Raw genomic sequence first — 16,928 nt, forward strand, 5'->3', positions numbered from 1 at the left:
TGTAGGAGGGCCCCAAATGCAATATGTGTGTCTCTTCTGCCTTTCAAACATCAAGCTAATCCTCATGTCTCATTGTAGTTAGGCTTTACAGAACAGTGCTGTAAGGCTTTAACTCCACAGCCACAACTATGAAATGGTGACCAGTTAAAGGACAGAAAGGCTTCATAAATGTCTTCAGAAGACACTTTTTTAACTGAAATGTTGGACAAATCAAATTGATCTGATGGATTTGAGGACATTTGAGATGTCTGGGTTTGGTCTGGGGTTGTTTTAAGAATCTTGTGGCAGACTCATCCCTGTGGCTGTAGACGGGCTGTTTCGAGATGGGGAAACAGGGGTGTATGTTTTGCTCATTTGCTTATTTAAATGAAGGCAAACAAAATTTCCCTGGAAGTGTATTTCCCTTCCATGTGTTTGCTTTGTTGTCAGCTCAAACTCACAGAAACCTGAGCAGCATTCTTAGCATTCCCAGCCCAAGGAGCTCGTGCTGCTGTGCTGAGAGTATTATGTTAATAGGTTAACCTGCAAGGAAGAGGTTTAGAGCTCAGAGGAGCCCGCTTGGTTCAGGCAGTCATATCCACAGCCAGGTAGACTTCAGTGTTCTGGGGTTTACTTCAGAAAGAACCCTGCATCTCCAGCTCCAATGGCTAGCCTAAAATTACCTGATGACTTCCTAAAGTAGCTGTAAGGCAAAACCCAGCTAGACAGAAGGAGCAATGAAAAAGAAAAAGCAGTTTTGATTTTTCCTGCTTTGAAAAACAAACTAACAAAACCCCAAGCACCAAACAAAGCCCCTCCACTCTTGCAGAGTTCAAAGCATCAATTTTACCTGCTTGGTACGAATCTGCATAAGAATTGGGGTCCTAATTTTGCATCAGGATCTGCACAAACAGAAGTTTGGCTTCATTTCCTTAGCGAAAGGCGCTTTGATGGCAAATAAACTGTCTGTCAGTCTTTCTGTATCAGTTCAGCTTCAAAACCAGGATCTAAAGCAATACCTCTAATAACACAGCAGGGAAAAGAGTAAAGGTTTTTAATTGGGAGAGTTTTGTTTTTCCTGTGGCATTGCAATCCTGATTTGCCAGCACTGGAAGCACAGTGCTGAAGTGCTTTGAACAGTTTTAGGTGGGGTGCATTCACTCGTTGCTCTGGGTTTTAAAATCAAAACCCAAAAGACTTCTGGAAAATTGTCTGCTTTCAAAATGCTTCTTAACCCTGTTTGACTTACTGAGGGACTGATGACACAGACAAGGGTCTTGGAAGGCTTACTACCAATACTCCCATTTTAACAACCAGCAGGATAGATTAATGCTGGGTTTCCATTTACTCCTGCAGTTCTGCTTACAGTTGGTTGTACACAAGAAAGGGAGGAGAAGACCAGTGACCAAGCTGCAGTTACTATATCCAGTCAGGCTGAGGTCAGGCTGATTTGTGACTCTCTATTTCAGCCCTGATTTAAAGACCCCCTCATGTCTTTAGTAAACTAATGTTTAATTAATTTCCAGCCTGTTTCCTCCACAGTATAAATCTGTTGGTCCCCAGTGGTGCTTTGGTTGCCGTTGTTGGCCACGTTGGCTGTGGGAAGTCATCTCTGGTGTCTGCTCTCCTGGGGGAAATGGAAAAGCTGGAAGGAGAAGTGGCTGTGAAGGTTTGTGCTGTTTGTGATGCTGTTTAATGATGGCATGGAAACATGCTGCTTATGCCTGCCCTCGCTTATAATGCACAGCAGGCTGGTTGCTCCTAGGGCAGTTTGTCTGTGTGTTTATTTGGGTTTTGCCCACACCTCTTCAGTTGGGTTTTGTATGAAATGACTTTCCTGATTCTATCAACTCTACCTTAGCAATTAGCACACATACATGTCTAATGTGAAATATACGTGCTGCAGATCTTAATCAGAGTTTTAAGCATGAATTGCTTGCTTGTTACAAGTCAGAGGTTTCCTCTCTTCCTCCTTGTTCTAGGGTTCTGTTGCTTATGTGCCCCAACAAGCCTGGATCCAGAATGCCACGCTGAAAGATAACATTTTGTTTGGCCAAGCCTCTAATGAACAAAAATACCAAAATGTCCTGGAGGCCTGTGCTTTAAAAACTGACCTGGAAGTGCTGCCAGGAGGAGATCAGACAGAGATAGGAGAGAAGGTAATTTTTTAAATTATTATTATTTTCAAGTCAGACCAGCTTGGGGATCCCTGCTCTATCTAGTTTAAGAGAGAATGATGTGTAGTTAGCGCTTGATTTATTTGGATCTTTACACTGACATCCCTACTACAATCAACCCTGAAACATGCTGGGCAGCTTTGTGGAGAGCAGTTGGACTTCAACTTGTTCCTACCTTTAAGGGTGTGTGTTTTGATACATAATTGCCTATCTCTCCCTGGAAGATTAGAGCATCCTCCATGTGTTGTCCAATTGCACAGGTGCATCTGTCCCGAATATTTAAAGCCATTCCTTTCCTGGAGGGATAGAAAGGGAGGGAACATATGGTGTGCTTCGAGTGTAAAAGTGATATGATCATCCCTTAACACCTCATTTCAATGAGAAACTTTTACATCTGTGATTACCAACAAAGGTTGGGGTTTTTTTTCCACAGGCCACTGAATTTGCAATGGATTTCACTAGGTGGGAGTGGGTAGGTGGGTTTGTGTGTCAGGTGAGAGATGTGGAAGGTGTTCCGTATGCCGCAGCCCTGCTTTGAATGTTTGCATTTTATATCCTGGTTGACGGTCTTCCTCTTTATAGTTTAACATTTTACCAGCTCCCTTTAGGAGCTTATTAAGCAAGAGGCTTATTCTGTCTCCAGATTGCCTGATGAGTGGAAGTTTGGCAGTGAACAAACAGATTTAGAGGCATTCTGTTCCTGTGCACTCGGAGTGAGTTATTCTCCTCAGCTTCTCATGTTTCAATTTAGCTCCTGAGTGTTGGACCGGGGTGGAGCCGTGCAAAGCCAGAGCTGCTGCTGGAGCTGTGTGATAGGTTTTGTTCTCTCCTCTTTCCCTCCAGGGCATCAACCTCTCAGGAGGCCAGAGGCAGCGAGTGAGCCTGGCTCGTGCAGTGTACAGCAACTCTGACATTTACCTGCTGGATGATCCTCTTTCTGCTGTGGACTCACACGTTGCAAAGCACATCTTTGATAAAGTTATTGGTCCAGATGGGGTACTTAAAGGAAAAGTGAGTTGGCATTTAGATCCCCTGCAAAATGCTCACGAACTCAGAAACACTGATGGGTAACAGGAAAGCTGTTTCACCACGGAGGCTTCAGTGCTGAATCATTCCTGAGTTGCTGTGTTTAATTGGCAGTGTTGGACACCTTTTTCCCACAGCACAGCCGGTGGTGAGCTGCTGGTTAGACATGCCCTGGAGTGATGAGAGCTAGTTGGGACACGTAGAGCCCAAAACCTGGTCTGTCTTTTAAAATCCCTGCTATGAGATCTCCAAATCCGAGGTGTTTGCAGGAACTTGTAATGATTGTCAGCTTGATCTTGCTTGTTGTTACTTGGAGGCAGTACAGTGAGGAAGTTGTAATAGCAGCTTGCTGATTTTACAGAGGTCTTTGGCAGCATGCAGCCAGATTTGCAATCTCTTTGCTTCCCCTTCTGCTCCCGTTATGATCTTCTCAGACTGCTTCAGAGCTCAGAAGGGAAGGGCTGAAAAGTAAGTCAGCACAAAGGAAAGGGAGAATGATAATTTGGCTGGTTTCCTTCCCTCTGTGGTCACATGAGCATGCAGTAGGGAACACAGTAAGCTCATGTACGTGTTTCCAAACCTCTTTGGCTAAGAAGGACAATGTATTTGCCCTGGCATTTCACCCTGATGTGATAATGCACTCCCTGCCCCCAAAACATGGTAATCTTTGGTTATTTGAGTACTGTTAGTCCCTGCAGTGACAACTGAGAGATTTGGGCTGCTTCTTTTTTCTCCTATCCAGACCCGAATCCTTGTGACCCATGGCATCAGCTTCCTGCCACAGGTAGACCATATCATTGTCCTGGCAGATGGCAAAATCTCTGAAATGGGATCCTACCAGGACCTGCTGAAACAGAACAAGGCCTTTGCGGAGTTCCTGCGGAACTACGCGCTCGATGAAGACGTCGAGGAGGACGAGCCAACAAGTACAGTGTCACTTGCTCTTAAAACATGCCTTTTTCCATCAAACCAGATTACAGAGATTTTCTCTGTTTAAAAGTGTCCCCTGCTTCCTTGTGACAGCCTGGCATTTCTGTGTTATCATGAAAATTACTGTCTAGGGCCAGGTCTGTATTATTGAGAAGTGTTTTCACAGATTTCTTTCAAAATTCCATGTGGCTTGTCCTAGAAAAAAGTGATTCTTGTGTTAGGAAATTATTTTAAAGTTGGGAATTTATTTTACAATTAGCAAAGGCCAAGTTTCCTCTCTGTGTCTGCTCTCCAGACAGGCAGAGGGGAACATGCAGGACATCTTGTAGCCACAGCAGAGGCTTGCAGTAGTTCTTGACATGACCCCACCATCCCAAGATGATGCCTAAAGTGTGTCCTCTGAGGGAATTTAGCTAGAACCATCTGTAATGCTGTTGCTTAACAATTCTGATGAGCTAAAGGAATGTGATCTAAATGCATTTGGCAGCCAACCTGCCTCACAAGGTCTTTGCAATTTAGTTTGGAGAAGTGATGCACAGGAGGGATGTAAGCAAAGCTATGGGGGAGTTCATGCACGATGACTTTACTGCTGTGGTGGTGTGCTTCATGACTTGTTTTGTACAGCCACCTCCTTCTGTGCTTTCTGGTTTATTCAGCAGAAACTCTGACGTGTCATCTTGTCTTGCAGTGGTAGAGGAGGAAGAAGTCCTGCTAGCTGAAGACACCCTCAGCATCCACACCGATCTGGCAGATAACGAACCAGTGACAAATGAGGTCCGCAAACAGTTTCTTAGGTAAACATGAGGTTCATGTGTTTGCAAGTCTGTGTCTGGGGTGGAACACATCTGGCAGATGTTAGGCATATACTGCCCCTCAGTCTGGGCTTTTCAGGTTCCTTAATTTTATCTTATAAATCGGTTTAGTGTCCTTTTGAAAATAAATATGATGCTCAAACATCTATTCGTGCAATCCTCTTTCTCATCCAAACTGAACCAGTCTCTTAAAGCAACTCTCTGGTTCCCTGGTAACACCAGTCTGTGTCTTTACCCACACAACACTAAACCTTTAATAGTTTAAATCTTTAATAGTTTTCATAACCATACCTATAGACACTGTGCAGCTCCTGTGGATGTGAGAACAGGGAAGCTCAGAGCTTAGCTTTGAAATGTCTGTCTTGTGATGAAGCCTCTAAAGGCTGTTGCCAAGAGCCCAGGCCCTGCCACAATCTTTGCTGGGAACTGTATTTCTGGCATCCCTGAACATTCAGAGGAGTGCTACAAGCACCCAAAACTGTGAGTGAGGCAGGAGAGCTGGGAAGAAATCCAACCTGCTGCATCCCAGCCTTGCCTCAGCACTGCCACAGTATGCCCCTTTTCTCCTAATGACTCTTCTGTTTTGACTAGGCAACTTAGTGTAATATCTTCTGAGGGAGGAGAATGTCCCAACAAAATGTCAACGAAACGAAGAGTCTGTGAAAAGAAGCCAGCAGAGCCTCCTCTGCCAAGGAAACATCCCAATGAGAAACTTATCCAGGCTGAAACCACTGAAACGGGAACGGTACGGTCCAAATGATGGTTACATTTGATCCAGCTCTGTTAAATGAGCTGGATAAATTATGAGTGGAGGTTTTAGGTGTTAATCTGGTGGCCTCCAATCCTTCAAACCTGGTTATACCCATCAGCTGATCTGTTCTGTCCAAGTGACACCCATCACTGTCTTCTAGAGGATTTTATGGTTACAGGTGCAAAAGGGGCTGTACGTCCCCCAGGTGGGGCCAGGGAGTGACATGGGAACAGAGGAAAAGAGAAGGAAGAAAGGAGATGGGAATGCAAAAGTAAAGGAAAAGTGGTTGTCCCTAAAGGGGGGGGATTGTCCCTCTCTGCTCTGCCTTTGTATGGCCCCAGCTGGAGTCCTGTGTCCAGAGCTGGGCCCCCAATACAAGAAAGATGTGGGACTGTTGGAGAGGGGTCAGAGGAGCCACGGAGATGCTCAGAGGGCTGGAGCAGCTCCCCTATGAAGAGAGGCTGAGGGACCTGGGCTGGTTCAGTCTGGAGAAGAGAAGGCTGCAGGGGGACCTCATTGCAGCCTTCCAGTCCCTGAAAGGAGCAGAGGAACAGGAGGGGAATCAGCTTTTTAAAAGGGTAGATAATGGCTGGACAAGGGGGATGGAGTGAAGCTGAAGGAGGGAAGGGTTAGATGAGATATTAGGGGGAAGTTCTTTACAGAGAGAGTGGTGAGGGGCTGGAACAGGCTGCCCAGAGAGGTGGTGGATGCCCCATCCCTGGGGGTGTTCAAGGCCAGGTTGGATGGGGCCCTGGGCAACCTTGTTTAGATCCAGGCCTGGAGGTTGGTGTCCCTGCCTGTGGCAGGGGGTTGGAGCTCTGTGATCCTTGGAGTCCCTTCTAACCCAGACCAGTCTGGGATTCTATGAAAGGGACAGAAAGGAGCAGCGGATGGAATAGGAACTGAGAGGTTTCGTTAGAAACCCCCTTCCCTCCACTTCCAAAGGTTAAGGGTGTCCTGTTTAGTCTGATGTACATAGTCCATGGCACAGACATGTAATTTACTGTTCCTGTGCATTATTTTAGCTTTCCAAGTCCCTAATAAGGAACACTTGTTCTTTCAATTACTACTTCTTATGCTTTTTTAGAGACTTGAGCTTCGTCCTGAGTGTCTGCCTCTCTTTTTTGCACTACCTTGGAGATAGCATTTTACTTTTTCCCACAAGCATCATCTCTTATGCTCCTGTTGGGGTGCACTAGCATTTGGTACCTCAATTAAGCTGCTGGAAAGACACCTGAATGGAGGCGTATTCAGCACTTTCCCTTAAATAGGCCATGTAAAGTAGTCCTGAGCTCGATACGCCTGCCAAGTCACTGCTTTTGCTTGAAGAACTTGGCTCCCACTCTTGCTGCCCGTATTTGCTGCTATTTGATCAGCTTTTTGGGGTTGGGATTATTTTTTCTTTTTCCTCCTTCTGGCATAGCCTTAAAAACTACAACCCCACAAACCCAATTAAAATACAGTTCCTTAAAATAGAGGAAAAGAGTATTTCAGTGAGTTTCTGACTTGTTTTCAAAGTCATCGCCGTGCCACGGAGCTCAGGCAGATGACTGGTCTCTGTGGCATGTTAGAATTTGGGCAATTTTGAATTTAGCAGTTCCTCTGATGAAGAATTTTATGTTTCTTTTTCCTCTTCTCCTGCCTAAACTCTGGGTTGTGTCAGTTGTCCAAACCAGCTTCGGTGTGTGATTTTGCAGGTGAAGCTGACAGTGTTCTGGCAGTACATGAAGGCCGTCAGCCCTGTCCTTTCTTTAGTGATATGTTTCCTGTACTGCTGTCAAAATGCTGCTGCCATTGGGGCCAACGTGTGGCTCAGCGACTGGACCAACGAGCCGGTGATAAACGGGACTCAGCACAACACAGCCATGCGAATCGGAGTCTACGCTGCCTTGGGCCTCCTGCAAGGTGAGACCAGATAAAATCCATGTTTAGTAAAGAGGACTTAGGTGGGAAAGCCATGGCAGCAGTTGCTGGGGGCCCAAAATCACCTCCCACATCCTATCTTAAGCTGGGGAAGTGAAGTAACCTGGAGCTACAAAGTCTGAGCTCAGCCCTTAAGGAGGTTGATTGGGTGGCATGGAAGCTTGAGAGAGGTGAGCTGGAAAGAAAGCATGAGGCCAGCAGCAGAAGAGACTGAAGGCTTGGGTGTGAGATTGTAGCGTTAGGACTTCATGGAGGCTTTGCAGAGGGCAGTGGGAAGATGGTTGTATATCTGTCTGATGTGGGCAGCGTGGAGGACGTGTTCCTGTGCTCATGTGCATGGCAAGAGAAGGGTGGAGGGAATGCAGTAAAGAAAGTAAGCTTCTGGTACAACAGGAACTGCTGAGAGTCAAGGAACTGTGAATTGGGAACATGCTGTTGGCTGGTTGATACATCTTTTCTTTGCTCATTAGCCCTCCTAGTACTGATCTGCTCCTTCACCCTGGCCATGGGAGGCATTAACGCAGCCCGCACGCTCCACGCTGCTCTGCTGGAGAACAAATTTCACACCCCACAGTCCTTCTACGACACCACCCCGACCGGCCGAATCATCAACCGCTTTTCCAAGGACATCTATGTGATCGATGAAGTGATCCCACCCACCATCTTGATGTTCCTTGGCACCTTCTTCACCTCTTTGTCCACCATGATTGTCATTGTAGCCAGTACTCCGCTCTTCGCCGTGGTTATAGTTCCACTTGCAATTCTGTACTTCTTTGTTCAGGTAACTGGAAAAACATGTGAGTGCCATTGCAGTGACTCACTCCATTCATCTCCTCCGTTCATCTCCTTTTTAGGAAAAACAACATGAATTTGGGGAAGAAAGGAGACGTCTCAAGTGACTGCATGTTTATGTAAACCCAACATTATTTACTTCTCTCAGAGAAGGAGACGTGGTCATGAAATAAATGGGTCTAATTGGGTTTTTTGCTTTTAAGTACTAACAAATAAGGCTGATGAGAGAGCGGCAGTGCACTTCAATATATTGAAGGGTGCTTCTATTTGACATGCTGACAATTCTTTAAGGCAGAGAGGAGTTCAAATGGAGAAAACAGAAAGCACCAATTTTAGTGTCTTCTGAACAAAAAGGAAACTTATGTTATAGACTGTAAATAGAGACTTGATAAAGGGTCAGGAAGATGATTAGAGGGCTGGAGCAGCTCTCCTACAAAGAGAGGCTGAGGGAGCTGGGCTTGTTCAGCCTGGAGAAGAGAAGGCTGTGGAGGGACCTCGCTGCAGCCTTCCCATCCCTGAAGGGAGCAGAGAAACAGGAGGAGAATCAACTGTTTAAAAGGGCAGACACTGGCAGGACAAGGGGGATGGATTACAACTAAAGGAAGGAAGGTTTAGATTAGATATTAGGAGGAAGTTTTTCACAGAGAGAGTAGTGAGGGGCTGGAAGGGGCTGCCCAGAGAGGGGGTGGATGCCCCATCGCTGGGGGTGTTCAAGGCCAGGTTGGGTGGGGCCCTGGGCAACCTTGTGTAGCTCCAGGCCTGGAGGTTGGTGGCCCTGCCTGTGGCAGGGGGGTTGGAGCTCTGTGATCCCTGGGGTCCCTTCCAACCCAGCCCAGTCTATGATTCTACAATAAAGGAGGTGCATATTCCTGTTTCATTTTCTTTGGAGGATGAGGTCCCTATCTGTGGATGGAGTCATTTTGTTACACTGCATTAATGAAATTTGAAGGAATGAAGATAAATTTGACTTACAGCCTATAGAAATCCCAGTTGCCCGATACTCTGTTGTGGAATGAAGCAAAGACGACTTCTTAAAAATTCATCTGAATATTTTGGAGGGTTGAAGTGCATCCATCACCATCTCCTTTAAATCCTAAACCTAAAGAATTCTTCACTGTTAATTAAAAGTGAAAGTATTTCATGTATCCTTCCATCTTCTCCCCAAACTGGCAGCGGTTCTACGTAGCGACCTCCCGCCAGCTGAAGCGCCTGGAGTCTGTGAGCAGGTCTCCCATCTACTCCCACTTCTCAGAAACTGTGTCAGGGGCCAGTGTCATCAGGGCCTACAGGCGAGTGACATCCTTCGTGGACATCAGCGATCGGAGGATGGATGACAATCAGAAGAGTTACTACCCTGGCATAGTGTCAAACAGGTAAAAAGGCTTTTAACCTTGTGTTTCCACCCCAGTGGATCCTGTGTTTACCTAACTGGTCCAAGCAACCGTTGACCACCCTACTTAACGTCTGCCTTTCTGCCAGGTGGCTGGGTGTTCGAGTTGAATTCGTGGGGAATTGCATTGTGCTTTTTGCTGCCCTTTTTGCTGTGATTGGTAGAAACAGCCTGAACGCTGGCTTGGTGGGACTGTCAGTGTCTTATGCATTACAGGTATGTAGCACAGCTTGGGGGGTAATGGCTGGGTTGGCATTTGTGCAGGTGATGTGGGTATATTAAGGAGGAACTTTTTCACCGTGAGGGTGACAGAGCACTGGGATAGGCTGCCCAGAGAGGTTGTGGAGTCTCCTCTGGAGACATTCAAACCCACCTGGGTGCATTCCTGTGTGATTTAGTCTGGGTGATCCTGCTCTGGCAGGGGGTTGGACTAGATGAGCTTTCGCAGTCTCTTCCAACTCCTAACGATCTGTCATTAGCAATGATTTAAGTACTTGTTAAAGGTGAAGTTAATAAGAAATAGTGAGCTGTAAGACATCTGGAAACAGTAGAGATTTACTCTGAATGCTGACAGACCATCAGCAAGCTCATGTTCAGCAGGACTTCAGGGCACTTTGGGAGCACCAAGGCTGTGCTGCACCCTAGCATCCACAATGGCAGCTTGCAGGAAGCTCAGGAAGAGTCAGGTGCACCCACCAAGAACAGGCCACTTGAGCAGGATGGGCTTAACACATCCTCATCATGCCTGCTACGTACCACATCTGTGTGGCCAGGTACATACAGACAGGTCAGTAGGATTCATAAATAGGCAAGAGAAACTGTCTTCATCCAAGCCATGGACAGTTCAGAAGATTTCATGGCCTCACTCTTGCCAGTAGAGTGTAGGTACCCTGAGCATGCAGGATGGCTGTTAGCAGTTTTCCAGCAAGACCCATGACTAGGGGAATGGCTTCCACTGCTTGTTAAATAACCCTGGGAGGCATTATGTGTCTTTGCATGAGCACCTGATTATCTGTAGGCTTCTTGTCCCAGTAACTGTATTAATGCCAGTGCAGAGGTAATTATGCCATTTGTGCCTTTAGCACGAACCCACATCTTAATAGCAGTGTCTGGTTTTCTTTTTATTGCTGTTGAACCTGCTGTTCCTTCAGTGGTGATACCTTGTTCCTTGTCTTCTCCAAGGTGACCTTGTCTCTGAATTGGATGGTCCGAATGACTTCTGAACTTGAAACTAACATTGTGGCTGTGGAAAGGATAAAGGAGTATTCAGAAACCGAAACAGAGGTCAGGTGTCAAGCCTGCTCCCCAGCAGGCCTGGGGAAACTTTAATGCACACATTTGCATGGCCTTGCTTGAGACTCTTGAGAGACAGTTCCTGCTCTGAGAGTGTTACCATTTAACCTGAACAAATGTCACTTTCTGAACTGTAATTTATGCTATCACAGCTCCAAATTACTATTGCCATCGTGCAGCCTGTGCTTAGCATCTCATTTTCTGCTCCTGCAGCACAACAGAGATGAGTGTTGCTATCAGAACGTTGCTCCCGTTGGGACTGAAGTGTTTGATGCACAGTCCTACCTGCGTGGACGGCGCTGTGGTGCTGCTTGTGAGCACAGCAGCAGCACAATCATCAGGCTCTGCACATGTTTTCAATAGTATTTCTGTTTAATCAGCTTAATCAGTCCTTGCCACCCACGGGAGAAGAACATCTCTAGGAACACAGCAGTGCCTAATCCAGGGGAATCATCCAATCATCTACCTTTGTTGCCAGATACTTTTGAAGGTGGCAGATGGAGCTGTGCTGGGAAGTCTGCCTCTGTGGACATATACATGATGGGGGACTAAGAATTAGCAAATGGAGGATCTGAGAGCTCCAGTGTGTGGTCTTGGAGATCTTGGAATAAGGAATAATAATAATAATAATAATAATCTGGAATAATAATAATAATCTGGAAGCTAAAAGGAAGCTAGAGAAGATGCATGATACATGTTACAAGCCAGAGCTTGAGCTGGCACCAAACAGGCAGTGTTGTACTGAAGATAATGGAAATCATGTTAATTTATATTCACTGAGGATTTGGCCCAATATGCTCAGACTTTTTTCCTTCTAAACATAACAACAAAACCAAAATGGGAGGATACTTAGAACCCCTTGTTTCTCCCCCATTATTATAAATGCATTTGCTAATGGAGATCTGGTTTATCAGATACATTCCAGTAACCCACAAGTGATAATGTTTCTATCTGACTTGGAATTATTTTTTCCTTAAACCTCTGTGAGGGATCTCTGGCTTCTGTTTTTCCTAGGCTCCATGGATCATTGAGGGCAAGAGTCCCCCAGAAGACTGGCCATCCAAGGGGGAGCTGGAGTTTGTGAATTATTCAGTGAGGTACAGAAAAGGCCTGGATCTAGTCCTGAAGGGTCTAAACCTCCAAGTGCACGGTGGAGAAAAGGTGAGTTACCAGCTCTGTGTCTTTGCTAGAACTTTGCTCTGGGCCTCCAGTGACAACCATGGAGTAGAGGACAGGCTCTGCAAGAACTGTGCAGACTTTACGTGGTGCCAACCATGCTGTCAGCGTGCCAGTGTCCTCCAGGCTGGAAGCAGTCAGACAGCTGCATGGGACTTTCTGGACTTTCCAGCTTAGGTTGGCAACAGGCTACTGTACACCATGTAGGAGGCACCAACACAAAACACTCAGTGATGAGAAACACTTTCCTGCAGCAGTGCAGGTGGGAGAAGGAATTCCAGGGTTTTCCACTCTCTGGCTTTCCCTGTGAAACTTTTCACACAGAAGGAAATGACACTCTTTACTTCCTTAATCAGGAAATTGTCTTTGTTCTGAAAGATTCATTTCTTTATGCTTCAGTTGAAAGTTGTGGGGTTTGTGTGCTGGTGACAGAACAATTAGCAGGGGAAAGTCCACCTCTTAACAGGCTGTTATTACAACAGAAGGGAATTACTCTTCTACTAAGCAGACAGGATGACAACCAGAGCGGAGATACAGGTGCTTGCCATAAGGTCTGAATTGCCCTCTGAAAAGCTTTTTGTTGCTCTCTGAGTGGCTGGACTCCTGACAGGGGTACTTCAGCAGCTCACCCCAGGTTGTGTGGGATGGCTCTGGGCCTGTGCACGTGTCTACACAACACCATTCAAATGGCAGGAATGGCCATTCGTGCTGGCAGCGTATGGTGGGTTTCTGGGGAAGGATGGTTACATTCATTCCAAGATTCACATCTCATGTCAGACCTCTTAGAGGAATCTTGGGGTTTGTTTGGGGTTGTTTTTTTTTTTTTGTTGGGTTTTGTTTTGATTTTAACTCTAAGCTTTGTTGTTAAACTTGTCATTTGTTGTAGATCGGAATTGTTGGAAGAACTGGAGCGGGGAAGTCCTCCATGACACTCTGTCTCTTTAGGATCCTGGAAGCTGCAAAAGGGGAAATAAAAATTGATGGTGTGAAAATTTCAGAGATTGGTCTCCATGACCTTCGCTCACGGCTAACAATTATTCCTCAGGTATGGTTTTTGTGTATCTCAGTTCAGGAAGGATCTCTGTGGGCTTAGCAAACCATAAATAATGGTTTAGCCACAAAGCAAAATGCTTTGTAACTCTCACAAAATTATCTCAGAAAACCAAACTATTTTTTACTTCAAGTGGTCTTGTTCTGCCACCTTATTGGCTAATGCTGGGTGGTAAAACAGGATTTAGGATAAAATGTCTTTATATTTGGAACTCGAGTTTTCAGTGTGTATAACATAATGTCCTTTTGGAGTGGATAGGATTAGGAGGTGGCTTTACCTGCAATGCACCAGAGACTTCAAAGCAATAACTCATACTTTAATGTCAGTACTTAAAACAGCTGAAGCACTTGTCTAACGAAAGTTGGGTTTCTATCCAGGACCCTGTTCTCTTTTCTGGAACATTGAGGATGAACCTGGATCCATTCAATAAGTATTCAGATGAAGAAGTATGGAAAGCTCTTGAGCTGTCTCATCTGAAGAGGTTTGTCAGCAGCCAGCCATCCATGTTGGACTACGAGTGCTCAGAAGGGGGAGAAAACCTTAGGTAAGGAATGCTTGGATTAGAAACATACACCGAGCTTTCGTTCAGCTGTACTGGTGAGTAAAGCTTGAGCACTGGTTTACCCTGTGATCAGAAACATGGGCAGAAGCATTGTCATCATCAGCTCTCCTGGCTCTTGTCGGAGAGGTAGAAAGAAAGGCAGCACCTGGTCTGTCAGTACTGGGTCAGGCAGTGAGGGAACACATGCTCAAACTACCTGAGTGGCACCATGACATGCATTTATTATTAGTCCCAGGCCTGACAGCCCAGGCTGTTTGAGAAATACTACTTTTTGTTGGTTGGTGACTTCCCCTGGTGAGTGACCTCCTGTAGTGTGAGTGATTCTGAGCCGTGGAGAGCTACGGGTGGTGGGACCTGGTTTGTGAAAGCCCTGTCTCCATTCACAGCGTCGGCCAGCGACAGCTGGTCTGCCTGGCGAGGGCCCTGCTTCGCAAGACCAGGATCCTGATCCTGGACGAAGCCACGGCAGCCATCGACCTGGAGACTGATGATCTTATCCAGATGACGATCAGGACGCAGTTTGAAGACTGCACGGTGCTGACGATAGCGCACAGGCTGAACACCATTATGGATTACACCAGGTACAGATCCCTCCGAGGCGCAGGGGGCAGGGCTCTCACCGCTTCACTGGGGACGGGAAGCAGCTCTTACAAGGGCCTGGCTGGGCTCTAGGTAGTTACGCTGATGCAAGCAGTGTCTGTGTGTCAGCAGTGGTGTTTAAGCCATTTAATCCTCAAATATCCAGACCTGACTTTGCTTCTGTTGGCCTAGGAAACATGGTCTTTAGTCGCTGGCCAGACCTGCGCAAGAGATACTACGAGTTGCGTTAGTGGCACTGTCAGCAAGCCTAGGGATCCTTTTTAAACTTACAGCTGCTCCTGCTCTTTCACCAACATCACAGAACATTAGTTGCTTTAAAAGGTATTAGAATACTTAATGAATTTTGATCTCCTTGGCTTTCTGGTACTGTATTTCGAATTCCAGACCTACCAGTATGACACTTTCACCCCAGTTATTACCACTGGGAGAGAGGGACTGTCCTGTACCTCTTAAAATCAAACAGCAGCTCAGGGAGAATGTTCATCATCCATTGTGTTCCAAGATGCAAAAATAATTGAGCACAACAAAGCCAAGGCAAAAGCTCAGAGAGGTTTGCTTTGTGATAGAACGGGGTATTGTGTTTCTGGCAGGGAATTCTCTGCTGTAACTTCCCCACCGTCACCATCTTGTGTTTTGCACAGGGTTCTTGTTCTAGACAACGGAACCATCGCTGAATTCGATACGCCCGCAAGCCTTATAGCCTCAAAGGGTATTTTCTACAGTATGGCCAAAGATGCTGGACTAGCATGAAAAGACAACCCCTCAGGGGTTTGAGTTGGGTGGTTTGGTTTTTGGTTGTTTGTTGGTTTTTTTTAATTATTACTGACTTGCCACAAAAGTGACTTGTGAATGTACTGTAATTTACAAAACGGTTTTTGCAGTAGACTAAACTTGTGATATGTGAACAAACTATTTTACAATTCTAAGGACCAGAAAGTGAATTTTATATTTTTAAATATTTTCTATAAAGTATTTTATTACATGCTTTTTTTCCCAAAGAATGCCAAACATTCTGCCAAGAAAAATGTATGTATCGCAGGGCAGTATGTACTGTATTCAGGTTTCTAGTTAGTAAATTATATTAATGGTTTGAAATCCACCCGTCTTGTGTGTTTTCTGCATCAGGATTCATTGGTGTTGAAGTGGGAAAACCCAGGGACTCAGCTAAAAAGCAGTGAAATCCCACCTAATCTCTGTGTGGCTCCAACCTGTGCCTTTCAGTGTTTCCCTGAGTTGAGGGAGTTGAATGCTGCGGCTCGGGGGCTGTGAGTTATCTCGGGGCTTTTGGTGTCAGTGTCCCGGGCAACATCACTGTGATAAAATTCCTCTTTAGCAGAATGATGAAAAGCGTGGATTTAAAACTAAACCCACAGATGGCTTAATAATATCCATCATTAACTATTTCTACCAGTTTAGTAGCCTCCACACAAGCCTGCAGGGACATGACTGGCACAGAAGCGTTACCATTTCGCTCTACCTCTCTTACGTGTGCAGTCACGGAGTAAGTCTCCACTTAAGCTGAATGTGCATGCAGAGCAGATGTGTATATGTATAATTTATCTCATTCAACACTTAATCGCCTGAAATAACAGTTGATTTATTCTGCTAAAATAAATATCTACCTTATTATTTATAACTGAGCCCCTCAGATGCAGGGAGACGTGTGTTTGAGCAGTGTTTGCTGCTAGAATCTGATAGAACATCTCCTGCTTTAGTTGTTCACTTCAGAAACTGCTCAGCAAGAAAAATGTTCCTGTTTTTCCCTAAGTAAAGTTCAGAAAAACTTAAAGACAAAAATAATCATTTATTAATTGTTACAAATAATACTTCTTAAATAGAAACAAGAGCTGCAGCCAAGCAGTCATTTGACATTAACATCTCATAGAGCAGAGCACAAGGTAATGAATTATTTATCATACAGGGTAATGTAATGATTATGCACAGGTCAGATCGTTAGGGGTGTTAATGCATCTTCTATGTATCAACTGCTTAAGGTATAAAAATATTCCTCTGAATGCATAGACAGCGATCAGCACCTCCATGAGATCATCAGCGTGACAACGCAGCCATCAACCCAACAGCACAGCTTTTCTCCAGTAGGTCAGACCTGTTAAGCCTGGTACCTTCACGGATTTAAGCCGGTGTTTACACAGCCCCTGCCTAAGCCCTGGCTGTTCTGTGCTGGTGAGGATGCGGCAGACAAAGCGCGATGCCAGGAACAACAGCTTGACTATCCCATTATACAGGAGTTCACACACCACCGGCAACTGGGCGTAGAACGTGGAGACTCAGACCACGCTCGGCCTCCAGCGCTGTTCAGAAGAGGCTGTTTTGTTGGGAACAAAATGTTCTGCCTCAGGAGACTGAGCTTCAGTCAGTGAACCGGCACATGGAACGCTGGGTGTTTGCGTGGATCTGTGCTTCCAGGTGAGCACAGATCACATCTGACAAGGCAGACTGGGAGAG

The 16,928-nt window shown here is 45.7% G+C and overlaps 1 protein-coding gene across 1 annotated transcript in view; it reads left to right on the forward strand.

Annotated features, from left to right (window-relative positions):
• The window catches only part of ABCC3 (ATP binding cassette subfamily C member 3), a 51,612-nt gene extending 36,051 nt beyond the window's left edge, over window positions 1-15,561 (forward strand). The window contains exons 16-31 of the mRNA XM_084273666.1: window positions 1,522-1,648; window positions 1,962-2,138; window positions 3,000-3,167; window positions 3,925-4,108; window positions 4,801-4,906; window positions 5,516-5,669; window positions 7,373-7,580; window positions 8,069-8,379; window positions 9,564-9,763; window positions 9,870-9,996; window positions 10,963-11,064; window positions 12,088-12,234; window positions 13,136-13,294; window positions 13,678-13,844; window positions 14,249-14,443; window positions 15,104-15,561. Coding sequence (XP_084129792.1) covers window positions 1,522-1,648; window positions 1,962-2,138; window positions 3,000-3,167; window positions 3,925-4,108; window positions 4,801-4,906; window positions 5,516-5,669; window positions 7,373-7,580; window positions 8,069-8,379; window positions 9,564-9,763; window positions 9,870-9,996; window positions 10,963-11,064; window positions 12,088-12,234; window positions 13,136-13,294; window positions 13,678-13,844; window positions 14,249-14,443; window positions 15,104-15,212 — 2,641 coding nt within the window. The 3' untranslated portion in view covers window positions 15,213-15,561. The remainder of the gene's footprint in view (window positions 1-1,521; window positions 1,649-1,961; window positions 2,139-2,999; window positions 3,168-3,924; window positions 4,109-4,800; window positions 4,907-5,515; window positions 5,670-7,372; window positions 7,581-8,068; window positions 8,380-9,563; window positions 9,764-9,869; window positions 9,997-10,962; window positions 11,065-12,087; window positions 12,235-13,135; window positions 13,295-13,677; window positions 13,845-14,248; window positions 14,444-15,103) is intronic.
• Window positions 15,562-16,928: the final 1,367 nt, after the last annotated feature.

This window comes from Gallinula chloropus (assembly GCF_964237585.1).
Source record: "Gallinula chloropus genome assembly, chromosome: 20".
Taxonomy (NCBI): Eukaryota; Metazoa; Chordata; class Aves; order Gruiformes; family Rallidae; genus Gallinula; species Gallinula chloropus.